Source organism: Colletotrichum lupini, chromosome 10 (assembly GCF_023278565.1).
Source record: "Colletotrichum lupini chromosome 10, complete sequence".
Taxonomy (NCBI): Eukaryota; Fungi; Ascomycota; class Sordariomycetes; order Glomerellales; family Glomerellaceae; genus Colletotrichum; species Colletotrichum lupini.
This window is the reverse complement of record NC_064673.1, coordinates 3833735-3853747: the sequence shown is the minus strand read 5'-3', so window position 1 is coordinate 3853747 and position 20013 is coordinate 3833735. Positions and strand designations below refer to the sequence as shown.

Here is a 20013-nt window from a genome sequence, read left to right as displayed (position 1 = left end):
AGCAAGACCTCGGTCCTAGTCACAACGCTTCAAGTGCCAGATTCGCGTTGGTGGCATCAGTCAGGACCTCGACCAAGGCAACGATACCATCCGCAATATTTTCCGCCACCGACGGATCCAAGATGGTGTCGTCATACATGACCTTCAGTATGTGACGATCACCCAGCGACTTGGACACTTCGACGACCAGCGCGTATGGCTGGTACATGCGCACCTTCGACTTCGCCATGACAAGCCATCGGTAGCGGCCATTCGGATCATCCTTGGCTGCCGGCTCAAATGGTTGAGAGAGGAACAAGATTCGGTTACCGTGTGTCTCGCGAGATAGGTCAGCGACGCCGTAAATATCGTCAAGGCCAACGAGGCCGTTCTCGGTTACATCCCAAAAGTCGTCTTGTAACTTGGCAAGGAAGTCGTGCACCAAATCCTTCGGACCAACGGGCGTTCGGAATGGCAAGAAGTTGGCCAGTGTTCCGTTGATTGACTGAGGATCCGGCAGCGCTACGTTGCGACCGCTCAGCAAATAGTCAAAGCGAATATCCGTAGCCTCGGTCGCTGCAGCAAGCCAAAGGGAGAACGCTCCTTGAAAGATGATGCTCGGAGTGACTCCAAGGCGAGAAGCTGCTTGGTCGATGTCTGTCGTCACAATATCTCTTCGCAAGCTGGCAGTGATTTTGGGTGATGGGGCCGTAGCAAGATCTCGGCCATGCAGCTGCTGATTAAAAGGCCCTAGCCCATCCATCTTTGCTTTCCAGTAACCAAGGCTGGCTGTCTTGTCTTCTACAAAGACATGCTGAGAGAAGTCGCGGAACTCTACTGGTGGCGGTACGCTTTCGCCCCGAAGAATGGCGCCAAAGTGGTCATCAAATACGCGAAGCAAAGTGCCGTCGTAAACAGCGTGATCCATCTTGATAACAAGATCCCAAGATGCATCGCTATGGATTATGACAGCGTATTTGATGAAGGGACGACCAAATTCAAAACGAGTCTGCCAAAACTCTTCAATGAAGCTCGAGGACTCTGACTCGGAGTCCAAGGTCACCTTGGTAACATTTAGCTCGGAGCCATGAAGTACAACTCCGACCCAGCCAGCTTCGGGTATATCAATCCAAGTCGTCCGCAGGATTTCGTTGAGTTCAGTAAGTCGAGTCGTTGCTTCAATCCACGTATCCGGGTCGACGTCCGCCGTCATGCGTCGGACAGTCTGCAGCGCCCACATTTGCGACTCTCGGCTGCCCTGTTTGAGGAACTCGGCTTGACCGGGAGGGCATGGGTACACTGGAATAGTCGTAAGCTGGCCGCCTGACTGGAAATTGTGCAAAAGGAAGCTTACCATGATCGACATCTGTATCCCATGCTATCCCAACTTCCTGGGCAGCTACCTTGATTGACGGAGGGATCTCGAAGGAGCGCTCAACCACCTCACCGCGTGCTTCTATCTTGCGCAGAGTGGAGGCCATATCCTTCAACTTGGGGGTCTTGAGGATATCAAGCACCGTTAGCGAGTAGCCTAGTCTTCGCAACTGACCCGTGAGGCTGATGGCGGAAATCGAATCACCCCCAAGCGTAAAGAAGTTCGCTTCACGTCCGATCTCACTCTGAGGGATGCTGAAGATCTCAGCCCAGACGAGCTCGAGGATCTCTTCTGATGGTGTCTCGACTGGGATAACTTGGTGATTTTCGCCAGGAGTCTCTAGCACGGACTGCGCCAAATACTCCCGGTCGAGCTCGTTAGCTAGCATTTTCAGTGCCTTGCGGTCGACTTTGCGCGAGGGCAGCTTGGGGAAAGCGTTCATGGGAACAACGAACTTCGGAACCATGTACGTCGCCAGTGAATCAAGATTCTCGCGCAGTTCAGCAAGAGAGCCTCGGAAAGTTGACGGATCTTGAACACCAGTTGGGCCAACGGCTGCAGAAGCTTCGTCAAATATGCAGAATGCGATAAGATGAGTCTTGCCTTGGATGGTAGCAGCCAATGCCACTGTATCCTTGACGAGTCCGGAACGGCGGATGGAGTTTTCGACCTCTCCAAGTTCGATGCGATGGCCATGGACCTTGACCTGATTGTCTTTTCTTCCGAGACACTCGATCTCACCCTCTGGAAGCCAGCGCGCTAGATCTCCTGTACGATAGATGCGCGCACCAAGGGAGTTGCTTTCGACGTAGGCGGCCTCTGTTAAGTCCAGCCTGTTCATGTAGCCGTCGGTCACTTGTGGCCCTGCGATGCACAGCTCGCCAACAGCGCCGTACGGGACCAAACCCTCACCGTCTGGGCTAAGGATGAAAGCCATGACAGTTGAGAAAGGAGCTCCAATGTTGCCAATGCGATGAGTGGTAGTATCTGATGACAGCTCGATGCTCTTGGTCGTCACCACCATAGATGTCTCTGTTGGACCGTAAACGTTCAAGATTTTGCAGTGAGGGCTCCAAATCTCAACAACATCTGGCGTCAGAGGTTCACCACCCACTATCAGAGTCTCGAAGCCTGGCACATCTTCTGGACTGAAGAGCTTCGCGACCGTTGGCGTGATGATTGCCTGCCTGACATCCATTCGGTTGATGCATCCAGTAATGTCGGAAAGTAAAGTTTCGGTGGGCGCCATACAGAGTGTTCCACCAGTGCTGAGTGTGTTGAAGAAGTCTTGAACGGATGCGTCGAAGACGTAGTTGGCGAACTGCAGAGTCCTCCAGGTGCCCTCAAACCGGCCTTCCACTTGTGCCATGCTGGTGACTGCAGCCGCGGCCGCTCGGTGAGGTACCATGACACCTTTGGGCATACCAGTGCTGCCAGATGTGTAGATCATGTAAGCAGTATTGTCGGGTGTCGTGCGTGTTATCGGCGCAATGTTGGCATCGGATCCATCGCTCGAGACGGTGCTAAGCGTTTCGTGACTTGGCATGACCAGTGACTCAATGCCGTAGAGTTGCTTGACGTAGGCTCCGAATTCAGCATGCTGCGGATGGGCCACGAGGAGCTTGGCCCGTGTATCGGAAACCACAAAGCCGTTCCTTTCGTTCGGGTTATCTGGACTCAGAGGGACATACGCTCCTCCCGCCTTCATGACGCCTAGAATGGCAACCATCATGTCGACTGACTTCTCAAGCATCAGGGGCACCAGGTCTCCGGAAGAGACGCCATGAGCAATGAGAGTGTGAGCGAATCGATTCGAGAGCTTGTCCAGCAATGCATACGACACGATCTCTTTCCCGTCAAAGTCAACGGCAATAGTGTCCGGAGTGCTGGTAGCGACCCTCTCGAATGCACTATGAAGAAGTTCTGCCTCAGGGACTCGAAGACCTGTGCGGTTGGATAGGGTGTTGGAGACATAGTCAGTCTCTGCGTCATCCATGACTGAGAGCGACGCGAGCTTCATGTCTGGTTGACTCAGCAAGACATCGATGATGTGAATAAACGAGTCTTTAATGAAGTGAAGCCTGCGAGGTTCCATTGTACTGGCCAAACGAATGACGGTTGTAGCAGTCGCTTCCTCTATTTCAAGAACAGTGGTATCAGATCCAGACGCCCATTGAGGTCGACGACCATGTACACGGAAGACTTCTTCGGCGTTTTGCTTAGAAACACCTCCCGCATCGCTCTGGCTGACGAGAATGTTGACGAGTGTGTCAAAGGCCTGGTTGGGAAGGTTCCCAGCACGCAAAGCGCCAACAACGCCAAGTTGTGAATGTCTGAGGAGCTGCGCGAATCCTGACAAAGTCATCTTCAAGTAATCTCTGATGGTGGAGTCGGGATCTGCTTTGATGCGTTGTGGCACCGAGATCATGGTCGGACCGTCGATCTCACTTATGTCAACTACAGGAACCTCCCTTCCAGAGACGGTAGTTGCAAATGTGACATCGTCGCTCCTTAGGTGGTGGGAAAGCAAGATAGCCCAGGCACCATAGACAACCGCACCAAGCGTGGAACCGAGCTGTCGAGATCGCTGGCTAACGCTGAAACCAAGTTCAACTTCGACCTTGCTGGTCTCCTTGCCTGGGGAGTGATTTAGCTTCGTGGTCTGCGATCCCTCAAGATATTCAGACCAGAATCTTTGGCTGGTGGCGCTGTCTTGGGAGTGCAAATGCTTGACAAAGTTGCTAAAGGCTGGCCGAACTGGAGCGAATTTACCCAGGTAGACTGTTGCCACATCTTCATAAAGAAACTTGTGAGACCAGTAGTCGAAGAGCGAGTGATGCATTGTGACCACTAGGACGTGGCCAGAAAGTACTGTGGCATTCCATAGAGGGGCATCTAATTCCCACTGGCGAGACTTGGCCTTCATATTGAAGGACTCTAATAGCTCCGAAGACTCATGCCAAGGGAGTGAGAGATCATGGCGGATAGTCTGTAGGAAGGATCGTTTGTGTGGAAGAAATACCGTCCGAAGGATGTCCCGAGAACGGAAGACTTGATCAAAACTCGCTCTTAACTTCTGAAGGTCGACCGCGGCAACGTCCCAAGCCCGTGAGTAAGTATATGGGTCGGATGGCGTGTTCAAAGTTGACAACATAGTCTCCTGGAATGGCGTGGCAGGATAAGCGTCAACGATGTTGACGTCACGTTGTAAGTTGGAAGCAAGACCCAGGTCGGCAATGAGGGAGAATGGTTCGGGCTTTTCCTGGGTCTCGGCACTGAATGCCTGTGACTGAGATGCCACAATTTGAAGGGATGCTCCCTCAAGGAGCCCACTCAGCTCGACCGAGAAGCCAGCTTTGCGCAGCTCAGAGACAGCCTTGATAGCTTCAATGGATGATCCACCCAAGTCTGTGAATGAGTGCGATCGTTTGATGACTGGTTGCTCGATCTTCAGAACGCTTGACCAAGCCGATGCGATGGCAACCTCTGCCTTATTGGAAGCTCCGTTAACCACATCGCCGTCGCCGTCGCCAATATCCATGAGCCTAGCAAACCCAGAGGCCCCTAACTTTTCGGCAGAATTGCGGAGGAAGGGATAGTCAATCTTTCCATTGGCATTCTTGGGAATCTTCTCAACAGGAAACCAGATGCTGGGCACCATATAGGCAGGCAAGCCCTGGTGTAAGAGCTCCCTGGCAGAAACCACCGAGCTCCGAAAGGTGATGTCGCCTGAAAGAACCAGAGCTGAAGCCAGGACTTTGCGACCATCATTCAGACTGATGCCGAGAGTGACGGATGCGGTGATAGCATCGACAGAGCGCAATAGCCGATCAATTTCTGCGGGGTCGACCTTCTGGCCATTGATCTTGACTTGCATATCAGCCCGCCCCAAGATCTCAATCTGACCATCAGCAAGTCGACGGGCTTTGTCGCCAGTTCGATAGAGCCTGCCGGTACCAAATGGGTTGTCGACAAAGGAGCGTGCTGTGAGCGCTGACTCGTTGTGGTAGCCTTCAGCGAGCTGTGGACCAGCTAGACAAAGCTCGCCCGCAATTAGGAGAGGCGCAAGTTGATCTTGATCTTCATCTTGAGCTAGAACAAACGCATCTGTAGTATCGGTCGGAGAGCCGACTAAGCGGTGGTTGAAAGTCCCTCCAAGTGACAGTTGCAGCTCTTTTCCAAAGTTGAGCTGGGTACACTCACTAAGCCCATAGGTATTCCTCAGACGTAGGCCCTTCTGCGCTGACCAGACCTCAACAAGATCTCGCGAGATCTGCTCACCAACCAAGGTGATTTGCTTGAGACTAGGCACCTCATCAGGCTGTAAAAGCGACAAAGCGGACGGAGTGATACCAAGGGAGTCAACTGAGAACATTTTGATGACACCGGCAAGGTCACTATTCAGAGATTCCTGACTAGCAAGGACCAAAGTGGCTCCGTGGATAAGCGTTCCCAAGATGGTACGCTGAGCAGCGCTGAAGCTGGGGTTGTAGAATAGAAGCCACCGTTCAAGACCGTTCAGAGACTGATAGGCCATGCCGCTCGTAGCCGCACTATGTGTGAGAACGGCACCCTTGGGCTTGCCTGTGCTTCCAGAGGTGTAAATCACATAGCAACGGTCTTCCGGGTGGATGTCGATGTTGAGATTACCCAGCTCATCAGATGAAGAAGCTGCTAGATTGTCTCCTGGAGAAGAGAGTGTGTGCTCAATGTCTAAGGTGTTGGAGAGCAAATTGACAAATTTATGGCCAGCTAAGACAGTGGCAGGTCTGAGATCCTCTACGATGTGTTCGAGGCGGCTGGAGGGAATGTTGGGATCGAGAATGGTGTAGGCCGCCCCAGATTTGAGCACGGCCAGGACTGCGATGACAAGCTCCACAGACCTCTCGGCAAGAATGGGTACGAAGGACCCCTTTTCCAGCTTGAGTCTTCTCGCGAGCAAATTGGCTTGGCTATTGAGCTCGAGAAATGTGACAGGTGCCCTGCTTTCCGACTCAACTGCGATTCTCTCAGGGAAGGCAGCGGCGGTCTTTTCAAACAAATGAGGTATAGTCGTAGGCTCTGCAGTGCGTGTTGACAGGGACTGCGACATGATGAACCGTTGCTCATCTTCAGATCCAAGATCAGAGGCTAACAGCTTGCATTCGCCTGACTTCTTCAACTTGGACGCGGCACTGACGATGCCAGCGACGAAGTGCTGCAGGACAACCTCAATCTCTTCAAGAGGGATGTAGGACTTGCACTTAAGAGTGAGTCTCAATACCTCGCTGTCGCTGATACATAGAACGACGGGGAATTTACGAAGGCCGGGAGCAATGCACGGCGTGTTCGTCGTTTGACTATAACTGACGGCGGTTTCGACTAAACCGAGGCTTGGGGCGTGACGCTGGATCTCTTCGAGTCCTACAAAGGCATGGCGACCAGCTTGTTTGTGATAGCCGTCGAGAGTCTTGCAGGCTTCACTGATAGCCAAGCCCCCATCGCTCTCGCCATGGAAGCGGACAGGATATGTTTGATCAACACAACCAACGCAGTTGTTTGAGCCGATGAAGCTATCGTCCCGGCGAACCGTACCGAAAGTGACATCGTCAGAGCCGGTATGAGTGCTGATCACATGTGCCCAAACGACCTCAAAGAATGTCTGACGCCAAGAGCCCAGGCCGTGGTGAGCTTTAAGATCATTGAGTTGCGCTAAATCTGGCCCATTGATAACAGCGCTGACACCATGTCTACCTCTGGCGGTAGTTTGAGTGTATTCATCAGCGTGAGCACTGAATACGGATCGGGGGATGAGGCCGGACAGGGCTTCAGTCCAAAAAGCCCTGGAAGCTCCAATATTCTGTCTTTGATGGTGGAGATATCGTATATATGTGGCAAATCCTGCAGTCTCGAGGCTGGGTAGCCCATGGACTTGAAGAGCGTAGTCGAGCTTGATCATGTGCAAAGACGTTGTATCGATCAGAGCACGATGAAAGTGAAGTACCAGGCTGATGGCATCCCGCCGGCGAGTGCTCTTAACAGTCACATAAGCTGGAGTCTGATTGTCTTCATCCGGGTTCCTGTCAGGATGGTCCCATCGGATGCCCTCGACCCTGCGGAGAACTACGACCTGCGGTTGGCCTGAGTCGGTATCATTCGTGATGTAGGATCTCAGGCAGATATCTGATGAAAAGGAGAGTTTAGAGTGAGCTAGTAGTCGAAAGGATGTCAAGAGATATGAGACTTACGGTGTGAGGCTAGAGAGTTCCAAGCATTGAAGATGTTCTCGAGACCAAAGGAAGATGGCTTCCCAGCAAAAAGTTCAACTTCCGCCCATTGGACATCTTCAGCGAGAATTCCCTGTTGAATCTCCGTTGCAGGAAACCTGACTTCAACCTCTGAAAAGGCTAAAGAGCTTTCCTTACCGTAGAGCTTGTCGTGGATGCCGAAAGCAAGGTCATCGGCGCTAGGGAGGAAGAAATCCTCATGTTTTTCGATATGCCGGATTAACTGCATTGTAGCAGTCAAAGACTTGAGGTAACGAAAGGTCTAAGAGGGTGGAAAATGCAGATAATGAGATTGGGAATGCTGCAGTTCAGACGCAAAAGATTGATTGTATTTCTGCAGAATACTGTCTTTCATCATTACGAGCAAAGCATCCAGCTTATAAATAAAAACAAGTCAATTCAACGCATTTGCGTTGTTATACCAAGCCCCGGAGCGTTCCAACCAACCGCCCGTTGCCCATCCGTGAATCTTGCCTCCGATGGGATTTCTCCTCAGTGATAGCATGGGAGTTCCACAAGCATACGGCTCAGGTTATCTACATCACTATCAATCCATAGGTACCCGCGCGGAAGCGATTTTGGGCTTTGTGTGTCACAGCCTGCAGCAAGTTTCACCCAGGCTAGCCCCAGCATCGCCACATCGTCCGACTTCCGCCTGGAGAACGCATCTCGTCACTTTTCTAGACGATTGCGAATATAGAGACAAAAGTTGCCTCAAAGATCCAGAAGCTGGAAGGAAAAGATCACGAGTCGCATTTTGAGCTCCTTATGGTAAAGATATGGCGTGCTCCCTTCGACCTGCGTCCTCAACGTCGACGCCAACTTTACGACCTTGTCTCGAATCGGGCCATACGCCGACATGGATGCGTTTACGAGTCGAAATATCGGAACTATTGACCCGTCTGAAACTCCGTGCTACTTCTGACCAGGGTCGTGCAACTTTGTAGATGTGCCACTCTTGATGCGAGTGACCATCATCGCGTGATAGATTAACCAGACTTTTTAAGACGCGCAAGGTGACCCTCAGGCGTCTAGACAACTTAAGATTCCACCTCGAGTCAGTCTTTGCGGAGTTTCAGCTGATTTCTCTCGATAAGGCCGATTCAAATTCCGTGTCCTTAGGTACTCGGCGCAGAGAACGAAAATTTCCAGCGAGGGATCAAACTTGTCTGCCGTGACAGCACATTCGTTGCTACATCAAGAGTCACGTTCGGTGTGGAGGTGGTTGGAAAATGGCTCATTGGAACGTCGAGGAGAGACGTTCTGGACTCCATCGCGCCTGGAAATGCCTTCTTCCATCCAGATTCAATTACAAGGAATCTTCTAACGACAATCGGAAGTGAGAATCATCAATTAGTGACGAACAGAATGGCGGGAACACCGAGACCCGCTGGTTTCAGCCGTCCCCCTCAGGCTATGAAAGAAGACATCAACATGAGGAAGAGCAAGCGTGGATGATACTCAGATTGATCATATGAGTCATGTCCCGTCCCATAGTATCCTGTTCAAGAGATCTCATTTTACATCCAACTATCCTAGCATCTAAACTGGCATGCTATTCGACGTGCCGGACGGAAGCGCGGCAGGCGTGACGCTCGTGGCCCTTGAAGATTCCAACCCATGCTGTGCATGAGAGTCTGCTCTATAGCTTGTAGATCGGGGAGACGTCGTTAGTGACAAGAGGAATGATGTTACGTGACAGGGGCCGCCGTATTACGATAATTCCGAATGGGTTGAAGAGGCAGGAAAAACATGGTCTCGCTGACAGGGTTGCGGTTCCTGAATCGATTCAGATGGAGTCTTCAACGAGAGCAAAATGTAACCCCCGCGCACACAGTGTTCGTTTGACTGTGTTCTCCGTAGCAATCCTCCTTGTTCGTTCTCCACATCAGATGAACCGGAGGCTTGAGCCGCATATTATCGAATCGCTTCAACTCAAACTCTAACAGATGACCATGTTCAAGGAGGGAATATCAAGCAGGTCATCATCTGCTCAACACATGGCGTCATTGGTGGGATGATGCAAGATGGGGAGAGAATGAGATGGTGTTGATGATAATGACGGAAGACAACGCTCTCAACGGCGTTTAAAGACCGGGTAGTTAAAAGTTTGTTCGTCACCACGTTCTACATTCTACAACAATCAACTCATCAACTTAGTCTTCTATCCTTCCAAATATTCACAAGATTTCAGCATTTCATCTGCGAATATGGCTTCTTGGGATGACCGTACTGTCACGAACGAGCACTTGCTGCCTTACGTTGACTCGAGCACAGCCCAGCGCGATATCAAGGCTGCTCTTCAAACTCTTCCGTTTGAGAGAAATGTTTTCAAGGTGCGATTGAGACCCCACAAATATCTCAATAGTGTAGTAGAACCTTTGGAATGCCTCGATGTTGACGACAGTAAATACAGCTTCTTGCCAACAGCAATGTGTTCTTTAAACCGTTCATGAACCTCTTGTCCTCAGCTTGGAGTGAGCAGCGACAGATTCGTTCCACTGATTGGCAGCTCATCGTTCTACGCACTGCAGCCACCTTGAATGCTCCTTACGAGTGGGATGTGAACGAGCCCGTTGCTCGTATTTTCGGCTTCACCGGAGAACAGTTCGCTGCTCTGCGCAAGGCCCACGAGCCTTTGCCGGAGGGTCTCTTCACCGCGCGTCAACGCCTTCTGGGTCGCATTGTTACTACTCTCGGGCGCGAGAATAAAGTTGAAGAGAATACCATTGTCGAAGCCAAGAAGACTTTCAGTGATGAGGAGATTACGGAGATCTTCTACGTGCAGGGCATCTATAGTTTCTTGGCCAGGTTCATGAACAGTGCTCGCATTGACTTTGATGAACCGATCGCAGGGTTGGAGGATCAATTGCGCAAATACAACGCCAAGACCATTGAGAAGGAGAAGCAGTATGTAGACTGAAACTGTGGGTAAAGATGAGGGCCTGCAATAGAGATGCATCATGATACTTAGTAAAATGAATCTCAATGAAAATTTCTAGTGGACCTCCCAAGGTTGCTTTTGCTCTTGATCAGCGTGTTGGACAGATTCTGTTTAAGTTTTGTCACGTAAGAGTACTTCAGGCTCTAAAGACTTGCACACTCTTCTAAACCGATGGAATCATCCAACATGTACACACATGTCCCGAGCTGAATGCATGGGTACCTGGGTAGATTTGTTTAAAATTCACTACCTTAATTTACACATCAAATCTCAGTGTCTCGCCAAAGTATGGGTAAACCCCAGTACGCGCTTTGCATCCCCTACTCCCGCTCCGAAGCCAGAAGAGACGGCAGCATTAATGCTCTGCTCAAAGTCGTTTCTTCCCTCGTCTGAGATCGGAACTTGGATAGTTTGCACCTTGGGTGTCACCAGTGCACCCTGAGCCAGGAGATCCTGAAACCAGAGTAGGAGAGACTCCAGTTGCGCGGGTGTTCGCTGACTGAGCTGCTCTGAAAGTCGAAAGTTGCGGAACTTGACCTCAGACCAGAATAAGAGGCGCTGCGAAAGACGCAAGACCGCATCCGCCCCGCCAAGGGATCCATAGTTCACATAAGTCCCTCCATGTGAGAGCAAAGACGCGAGTCGCTCTCCAGGCTCCCCGAAGACGCCATCGATGGCTAGGGCCACACGATTGCGGCCCGCCGCGTCGGCAAGAGCAGGATGCGCATCGGCACCTCGTGCTTGGAGATCAGACTCGGTAAGTACGGCATCAACCCCGTCTTTCAGCAGGTCGGACTTCAGGGCCTCTAAAGCGCCCAGACTGCGGTCGCGTACAATGCTGACAGTATAGACACCTTTGATGCGAGCAAACTGAGAAATCAGTCGCGCGATGGTCCCAGATCCTATGTTTTGGACAATCCAGTCGCCGGGCTTCAGCGCTCTCACATCCTCAACAAGGAGGTAGGCAGGCAAGAATGCCATGCGAAGGAGCGATGCACCGATGAGATCCTCCGTAGGTGAAAGGCGGATCACATCGGCAGAGTTGAGAATAGCCTGACTTCGCCAAGTTCCTAGACCATGGCGACGCGGGATGACGAGATCGCCGGGCCGTAGCGCTGAGGTCGGGGTCATCGAGGACGAGGATTCGACTCCTATGACCTCAACTCGCGCGACGCCATCGTAGCCCAAAACGGGCTCGCCATCGTGGGTGTAAGATGGTTTCACGGGATATCGACCTGCAATGACTAGCAAATCTTGTGGGTTGATCGGAGAGACGAGGAAAGACACGAGAACTTTGCCAGGGTCGACAGCCTGAGCTGCACCTTCTGCCTGGGAATAATGGATTCGGACAGGCGTCGGCGAGTCAGCCATAGATTGAGACTGCGTGATGATCATGATGATTGGCTCGAGTCCGAAATCTTGACAAAACAAAAGGTGTAAATCAGTTTGGGGTCCAAAACAGAGAGACTTGTTTGCAACTTGGAGTCTGGCAACGACGGATCTGTCCTTGTATTATGGCTATGTGGAAAGGGCAATGACATGATCTTGAAGTCTAAGTCACATGTGTTGCATGCTCATCGTTGCTTTTGACAAGCTTTTCAACCCTCACTCCGTGGGGGTCTCCCACAACACGTAAACGTTTCCAGGGCGCGATGATGCAAAGCATCCTTGACTTATACCTCATCGACAAATCTGGTCTCTAGCCCTGTCAACAGCCACATGTTATTACACAGTGCAGCAGTATTAAAGTTTAGCACTGCAGCAAATCCTAGGGGTCTTCTGCGGCAAAGCCGCATCGCGGGTCCTACTTACGACGGCCCGGACCGGGGGGGCAGGCCCACTACCCGTTGCAAGAGAGATTCGCCATAGGTAGTATTCTCGATTCGCAATAATGGCACTTCCTAATTCGGCAAGCTGATTTCTAATCGCCGTGGAGTTTATGTCTACTTGCAAAGTTTTCCTTCGATCCTGTCGATAGACAGATCGTAGATGTAGTCAATTCCGCGCGTGTTACATATACGAAGCTGCCATGAAGAGGCCTAAACGTCACAAGCTGATCTCAATCAAATTGCCAGAAAATTTCTCTCACAGTTCTCCCTCTTCTACTTACTTCTCTTGACTTTATCACAAAGAAACTACTTCGAAGTCTCTAGAGGCTTCTATCTGGATTCACAATCCAACATGGCTGATTTGGAAAAGAAGGAGGCCGTACCGAGTCACGAAGGCGTCTTGACACCACCTTCGCCATCGTCAGCGCCGTCAGACAAGGAAAAAGCTGTTGACACTCAGATACTCAACGGGGCTCAAGATGCTGATCCGCCACGAACTATTCACGGTGTCAAGGTATGTTGTATCATCCTGCCAGCCCCTCTCAGCCCCTTCCCGTCCCCCGAAGGCATTGTGAAAACTGAGCTAAGGTGTTTGTTCTTCAGTGGTTCCTCATAATTTGCGCCCTCCTCTCCGCTTTATTCCTCTACGCCTTAGACAACACTGTTGTCGCCAATGTCCAAGCAAAAGTCGTCCAGACATACCACCGCGTCGATCTCGTTCCATGGCTTGGTGTTTCGTTCGCATTGGCTTCAGCGGCCACGACTCTTCCCTGGTCGAAAGCATACGGAACCTTTTCGGCTAAGAAGTTATATCTTGGGTCTACGACTGTGTTCATGGCCGCCTCCGCGCTCTGCGGCGCCGCTCCCGACATCAACACCTTCATTGTCGGTCGCGCAATCGCGGGTGCGGGTGGTTGCGGAATGTACATGGGACTCCTCACACTGTTGTCAGTGACTACCACTAATGTCGAACGCCCCAAATATCTGAGTCTTACCGGATTCATCTGGGGCATTGGTACTGTTCTCGGTCCCGTGGTTGGAGGTGCCATCAGCGAGAGCAAAGCCACTTGGCGTTGGGCTTTCTATCTGAACCTCCTGGTCGGTGCTGTCGTGGGACCAATCTACATCATCCTACTTCCAGACTTCAAACCGCAAGCTGGCGTGCCTCTCACTCAACGCTTGGCGCAAATCGATTACGTTGGTACCGTTCTGTCCATTGGTGCTATGCTCTGCGTTATCATGGCCATGAACTTTGGCGGGGTTCTTTGGGATTGGAACGAGGGCGAAAGCATTGGTTTGTTTGTGGCAGCGGGTGTTTTGATTATTCTCTTCGTCTTGCAGCAAGTCTACTTCATTGGCACATCGCGAGAGAATCGTCTGTTTCCCATGCATTTCTGGAAGAGCCGAACCATGATTTGCCTTTTCTTCACAATGAGTACGTTTCGCTCCATCCTGTTTGCCCAATCCCCGCAATTACTAATACCAGACTATCAGTGCTTGCGACTTTCGGAAGCTTCATTGGCATCTTTTACCTCCCGCTGTATTATCAGTTTACCCGCGGAATCTCGGCAGTTGAGACCTCCGTCCATCTCTTACCTTTCATCCTATTTCTAGTAGCCTTCAATCTACTCAATGGGCAATTTATGGGACGTACTGGATACTACTACCCATGGTACATCGCCGGTTCAGCTCTCGAACTTATCGGCGGCGTTCTTCTCTGTAAGCCATGGCCCTGTTCTTCCAACGCGCGTCTATTGACCTTTGCAATCAGACATCGTCGATGAACACACCTCAAATGCTAAGATTTACGGATACACCATCATCCTAGGCACAGGCGTCGGCTGTTTCTGCCAAGCTGGATTCGCCGTTGCCCAGATGAAGGTTCAACCGAACGAGATCCCTTACAGTGTTGGGTTCATGACTGTTGGTCAAATGATCGGCATCGTCCTCGGCACGGGCATGTCAGGAGCGCTTTTTGTCAACTATGGCCAACGTACACTGGCGCAAGTGTTCCCTGATGTCTCTGCCGACGTGATCTCCGACGCCCTCGCAGGCGTGGGTAGCGGCTTGATCGACTCGGCCTCACCCGAGGTGAGAGCTGAGGCAATCCATGGCATCACTCGAGCAATTCAATTGGCTTATGTGCCAATCATTGCTGCTGGAGCAATTTGCTTGGTGTGCAGTATTTTCATGCGCAGGGAAAAGGTCTTCTGATTTTTTCACCTGCATGTTTAAGGTGCACGCCGTTACGCAGACGACCATTAAGACTTTCGACGTTAATAACTGCGAAGATAGATGATAAAAGCCATGGGGGAGCTTGAAATGCTACACAGTATCTCCTCTGGTTCTAAGAACAAATCATCATTCATGTTGGCAATTCTAGTGCGGCGAAGCGGCAAGCTCTAAATTGATTTTTGATTCTTGACGCCTGATGCTGGCCATAACATATTGCCTTCTGCGAAAGTTGAGTTGTACAACTAGAACAACTACTGAAGGGTAACCGTTCCGGAGGTGGAGTCCTCCATGAAGATGCCGCCAAAGATGATTGCCTCCTTGATGCCAGTGGGCTGAGTCGCAGTTCCAACGGGGTTCTTCTGCAGAGAGAAGTGGTATTCGCCAAGACCGGCGAGATCTGCAATCTGTTAGCCTGGCAGCCTCTCCATGATTGGGTAAGGTACCACTTGCCATTAGCGACAGGCTCAGTGACCTGCTTCAAAGGATCATTGGCGGTGCTGTGGAACACTTGGACGGTGCTGTGGAACACGATTAGTCAAATGAACATTCACTAGAGAGGATACTGTGAAGAAGCACATACTTGGCATTGAAGTCCATTTTGATGGCAAAGTTCTCGAACTGGCCCTCGCCGAACGGTGTCGAGAAGATCTTGGCAGCCGGAGTTGTCTTGGAGTTACCAAAGACCGCGATCTCGTTGCCGTTGTCGGCTCCAGTGCGAACATCAATCTGGTGGAAGGAGAAATCCTTGGACTCAAGGTTGAAAACCTGATAGTCGTGCGTAACATTGAGGGGCTTGGTAGCGTCGCGCTGAATAGAGAAGTGCATCGTTCGGACGCCAGTGACGGCCACATCATTGAGCTGAGATCTGATGCTAGGGAGCAGATCGGCACGACGAATGTTCGCCTGAGCTTCACCACCCTTGGGGACGAAGACAGACTTGTCATCAATGTTGATGGCAAAAGCCTTGGTGTTGGTTGCTTTGTCGAACTAGTAGTTGTAAGCAACAATCAAGAATCTTTAGACAAGTGGAGTTGATACGTACAAGTGAGGCCTGGCCTTCGGGGAAAGTGATGATGTCGCTGAAAACAAGACCTAACCCATTATTAGCTTTGATCCGAGCACGATTAGGTAGCATCGAGAGACAACTTACCATCGCCCTTGACTACAGCACTCTTGAACACACTCTCGAGGACATTGAAGTTCTCGGGTGTCGCGTCTGCCTTGATACGCCCATCAGGTAAGACAAGAGCAGAAGTGTTCCCGGCCTTTGCACCAGCGCCACCGGCAGCGGCGCCGCCCGCAGCGGCTCCGCCAGCGGTAGCACCACCGGCATTAGCAGTTCCGTTCTTTGCCGCACCTCCGGCAGCACCGTTGTTTCCATTCTTTTTGCCATTCTGCTTGCCCTTGGCAGCATTGGCACCGTTGTTGTTATTGTTGGCTCCATTGCCTCTGGGCGCTAGAACAGCACCACCAATGGCGGGAACGGGGTTGGCAGCCACAGAGGCGGCCAAGAGACCAACGAGGGTAAGGAAAGAGGGCTTCATTTTGATTTATGTTTAGATCTCGAGACACTCTAGAGAACGTGAGGGTTAAGTTTCTTGGCGTTCACAAACGAATGGATGCAGAGAAAAGCAATGGCCGGCACTGCGCGAAAAGAAAGTAAGTTGCAAAAGAAGAAAGCGAAAAAGAAGGTTGAACCCAAGATATTGAAGAGAGAGAGTGATGATTACTTTTCCTATCTGCACGGGATCAAAAGCGTTTCTCATGATGATATATGCTATCAGAATGAGCTGCCAGAGACCATCGCCATCGTTCCCATGCCATCCGAAGATAGAGTTCAAGACTTCAGACTGCATCTGTCCGCAGACTTGCGACGAAGTTCCCCCTTCTCTGACTCGGAAGTTTTGGCATGATTCTGTAGCGAAGTCTGATGTTTTAGGTGTAAAGTCAAAATTTAGAGCCGCATTGCGACAATGCTGACACTTGCCCAGGTCCGAGAGATGGTGTGCTGGTCAAAAAGAAAAAGGAGTTCGGCCAAAGAGGGCCCCAAAGAAACTTTAATCGGGCACGCAACTGCTGAAGGAGTCTGGGGCAGTTTTCAGTCGGAGACTTTACGATTCGGCGCTTGTTAAACAGGGGTGTGGCTTGGCAGGGGTCGAGGAGACGACGTGCTCGAGTCAATTCAGGGAGTTTTGGCCAAGAAGTTCAAGTTTCGTTACATGATGTTCACCGTCTTAGGAGGTACGGGGTCATGGTTCCATGGAGTCGGATTCGGGATCTTCGGACGATGAGTCTAAATACTCTCTCCGTCCTACACATATTACCAACCTGTCGTTGATATTACTTGCTCATATGTTGCCTCCCACCCAGGCCGCCGGGCATTCCGAGCACTCCGCCATGCATGCTGCCCAGAGAAATACGCGCCAATCCTGCCACAGTCTTGCTTTATGCATGTTTGGGCAGGGCCAGGCCACGCAAGATGACTTGATTCATCAAGTAATTCTGAGAACGGGTGATGCTCTCCGTACGAGGACGCCCGTCCAGCAGTCAACGTGGAGAATTGCGTGGTGCGAATGATTTCTAGACACAGGACAACTCCACTAATAACCAAGTTCGCGAAGTGCCGTCTGAGGACCCAAAGTTCGTTCCATCAGGTTCCATCCGATCTGAAGTCCGTCTTCGTCAATAGGTTGATTGACATACAGGCCCAAGAGATCTGTACTGGCTGATCTTATGACTTGGAGTCTCAAGTTGCGATGAAACCGTCGCCCTCTGGGTGTTGTTCCTCAGAGCTTGCATGTACAATCAGTTCGGGCCTTGTAGCTCGCCACTGCGCTAGTCACAATGTGCCATTCAGACATCGCCGAGATGAAACAGGCCGATTCGAATCGCCGGTCATCGGCTTCCGCGATAATTGAGCAACAACTGCCTCAGCTTGACTCCCTGGCATTTGACTCGGGGGAATATGAGCGACTAAACAGGTTCCTGAGATGACACATTGATGTGTTATAGACAGTAGAACCGACAGCCGGCGAGGGTAATAATATATGTCAATTACCCATCCATGTTGGGAGTCAAGTCATTAAGCCAATCTCTAGCAGCTCTATGGTTTGAATGATATGTCAAGCTCCCTATGAATATGTGTTCAGTACATGCACAAGAGTATATGTAGTTGTTGGTATCCCTATTACAGGGTAGTTAGTTCGAACCGTAGTTGACGAAGAGATCAATTGAACTATCTAAATATCTACGTAGTAGGTATAAAAAGGAGGTTTTAACTATAAGTTAGGCTAGCTATAATAATTATAAATAAGGCCCCTAATTAGCCCCTATATAGTCAGCTATATACTACGGTTAAATTAGACTTCTAATCTAATACTAACTTTCTCTTTTTTTTATTAATTTAACTACTATAATTAGAAGTATAATTCGACCTCGGGCCCGTTTACTAAGTTATCTCTTTTTTCCCCTTTTTTTTACTCTTTTTATATAACCTATTCCTCTATTCGTATAATAACTTTTTTATTACTTATAAATTACTCTAATCCCTTATTTAGTATTACTTTTATAAAAGCGTTTACGAGGTTATTTTTATTATTAATTTAATAAATCTCGAGTATTTCGCACTTTTTATACGATTACCTAAGGATTATAATATTAATTATAAGCCTCTTTTCCTTCGTTATTCCTAATTTAATAAGGTATTTATATAGTAAGTAAGAATTAGTATAAATAACCGTTAGAATAAGTAGAAGGCTAATTTAATTAGTAATTTTCTTTAGTATTATTAAAATTATATAAGAGAGGTTAACGCCGTTAATTATATTATAAACCTTTAATATTAATATATTTCTTATTATCTATTTATTTTTAATTAATAAGTAATAAATTATATTACCGTATATAGTAAATTCGCTCTTACTTATACTCTCGTTAGCTAGGATAATAATATACCCTAATTACGAAATAAGGTCGTTATTATTCGTAAATAACCTATTAATAAAGACGTAGAGCTTACTAATTATAAGGTCAATTAGGTAATAAACGAGACCTCGATTAAGATTTATTTATTATTACTTAAGCTACTTATTAAGTACCTCGACGTCTTATTTAGTTAGATTTATAGCCTATACTACTTTAATATAATTAAAAGTTACCTCAGGTTAATAAATACTTATAATATATACCCCTTACGCAAGCTTAACCTTATACCGCTTCTTAACGTTAGTTATATTTAGATTAACGAGGTTAATTTTCTTACTCTACCCCTTTTATTAAAAAATAATAGTTTCTTTTTTAATTATAAAAATCCTGCCGTTAAATACTAAGGGGGTGTTTATTATAAAGACCTCTTTTAGCTTCGCTACGAAGCCCGCTTTCTAGAGCTCCTTATTTTCTTTTTTTATAAAGTTAATATTAAATAGGCTTAATATATTATTAGTCTATATTTTAATAATTTTAAATTAGTCGCTTTCGTACTCCGCGACTAGTAAGTACGGGTCGTATATAGAGGTAACTATTAATAGTTAATTAATATAAAAATCGTAGTAGGTAGCCTATTAATAGGTACCCGATTCTACGAGCCTATATAGTAGCTTAAGCACTTTAATAATTATACTTTCTAAGTACTTACTAGCTATTTCCTTTAGTAAATAGGCTAGGATTCTCTTTATAAGCCCTATAGCTAATTAAATATAGGCCTAGGTAATATTACGGCTCTAAATCTCGTATCCCTTTTTTTATAATAATACTATTAGTATTATTATTAATCGTTAGCTATAGCGCTATAAAGTAGGCGATTATATAAGTAGCGTCGCTTTTTTAACGTTATTATACCCCTAAATTATATATTTAGACTTCTTATATAACTAGGGTGTTCTTTTCCTTTTAATCTTATAAACTATTTATAATTTAAATATATAGAGGTTTATATATTTTTCTAGGTTATATAGGATAAATCAATAGACCCCTTAATTATAAAGAGTGTTTATTTTAATAAGATCTAATCTTTTCTACGGTTTTTTAATAATTATAATTACGCCTTTTTTATATAGTTTAACCGCTAGCTCGAAATTGGCTTTTTTTTTTTTTTTTATATAAAAGGTATTAATTACTTTGTTATTAGTAATAAATTACTACGTTAGGGTTTGCTATCGTGGTTTTTTATAACGTCTTGCTAGTAGTATTAGTGCCCTTTTAGTAATTTCCTCTTTTTTATTATCTATTAGTACTACTATAACGATTTTATTAAGGATAATTTCTTATACCTCTACTACGGGTTATATAGTTTCCCTTAGCTCTTTTTCTTTTTATAAGTTAGAAATTACCTCGTTCGGATTTATATAGTACGGTTTAATTACTATAATTAATACTTCGAGTAGCTAA

At 48.3% G+C, this 20013-nt stretch overlaps 5 protein-coding genes across 5 annotated transcripts; 2 read left to right on the top strand and 3 right to left on the bottom strand.

Moving 5' to 3' along the window:
* Positions 1 to 19: 19 nt before the first annotated feature.
* On the bottom strand, positions 20 to 7849 carry CLUP02_18282 (uncharacterized protein; the record flags this gene model as incomplete). Its single annotated transcript, XM_049297184.1, has 3 exons — positions 20 to 1278; positions 1334 to 7516; positions 7582 to 7849. 3 exons carry the CDS (start codon positions 7847 to 7849, stop codon positions 20 to 22), a joined length of 7710 nt encoding a protein of 2569 aa, XP_049138408.1.
* Positions 7850 to 9830: 1981 nt separating this feature from the next.
* On the top strand, positions 9831 to 10543 carry CLUP02_18281 (uncharacterized protein; the record flags this gene model as incomplete). The annotated part of the gene is made up of 2 exons (XM_049297183.1): positions 9831 to 9956; positions 10037 to 10543. 2 exons carry the CDS (start codon positions 9831 to 9833, stop codon positions 10541 to 10543), a joined length of 633 nt encoding a protein of 210 aa, XP_049138407.1.
* A 291-nt stretch (positions 10544 to 10834) lies between these two features.
* CLUP02_18280 (uncharacterized protein) lies at positions 10835 to 11959 on the bottom strand (the record flags this gene model as incomplete). Its single annotated transcript, XM_049297182.1, has 1 exon — positions 10835 to 11959. The coding sequence occupies one exon, from the start codon at positions 11957 to 11959 to the stop codon at positions 10835 to 10837; it is 1125 nt and encodes a 374-aa protein (XP_049138406.1).
* Positions 11960 to 12745: 786 nt separating this feature from the next.
* On the top strand, positions 12746 to 14607 carry CLUP02_18279 (uncharacterized protein; the record flags this gene model as incomplete). The annotated part of the gene is made up of 4 exons (XM_049297181.1): positions 12746 to 12907; positions 12982 to 13828; positions 13888 to 14112; positions 14165 to 14607. 4 exons carry the CDS (start codon positions 12746 to 12748, stop codon positions 14605 to 14607), a joined length of 1677 nt encoding a protein of 558 aa, XP_049138405.1.
* Positions 14608 to 14879: 272 nt separating this feature from the next.
* On the bottom strand, positions 14880 to 16172 carry CLUP02_18278 (uncharacterized protein; the record flags this gene model as incomplete). The annotated part of the gene is made up of 5 exons (XM_049297180.1): positions 14880 to 15032; positions 15089 to 15146; positions 15209 to 15615; positions 15671 to 15720; positions 15779 to 16172. 5 exons carry the CDS (start codon positions 16170 to 16172, stop codon positions 14880 to 14882), a joined length of 1062 nt encoding a protein of 353 aa, XP_049138404.1.
* Positions 16173 to 20013: the final 3841 nt, after the last annotated feature.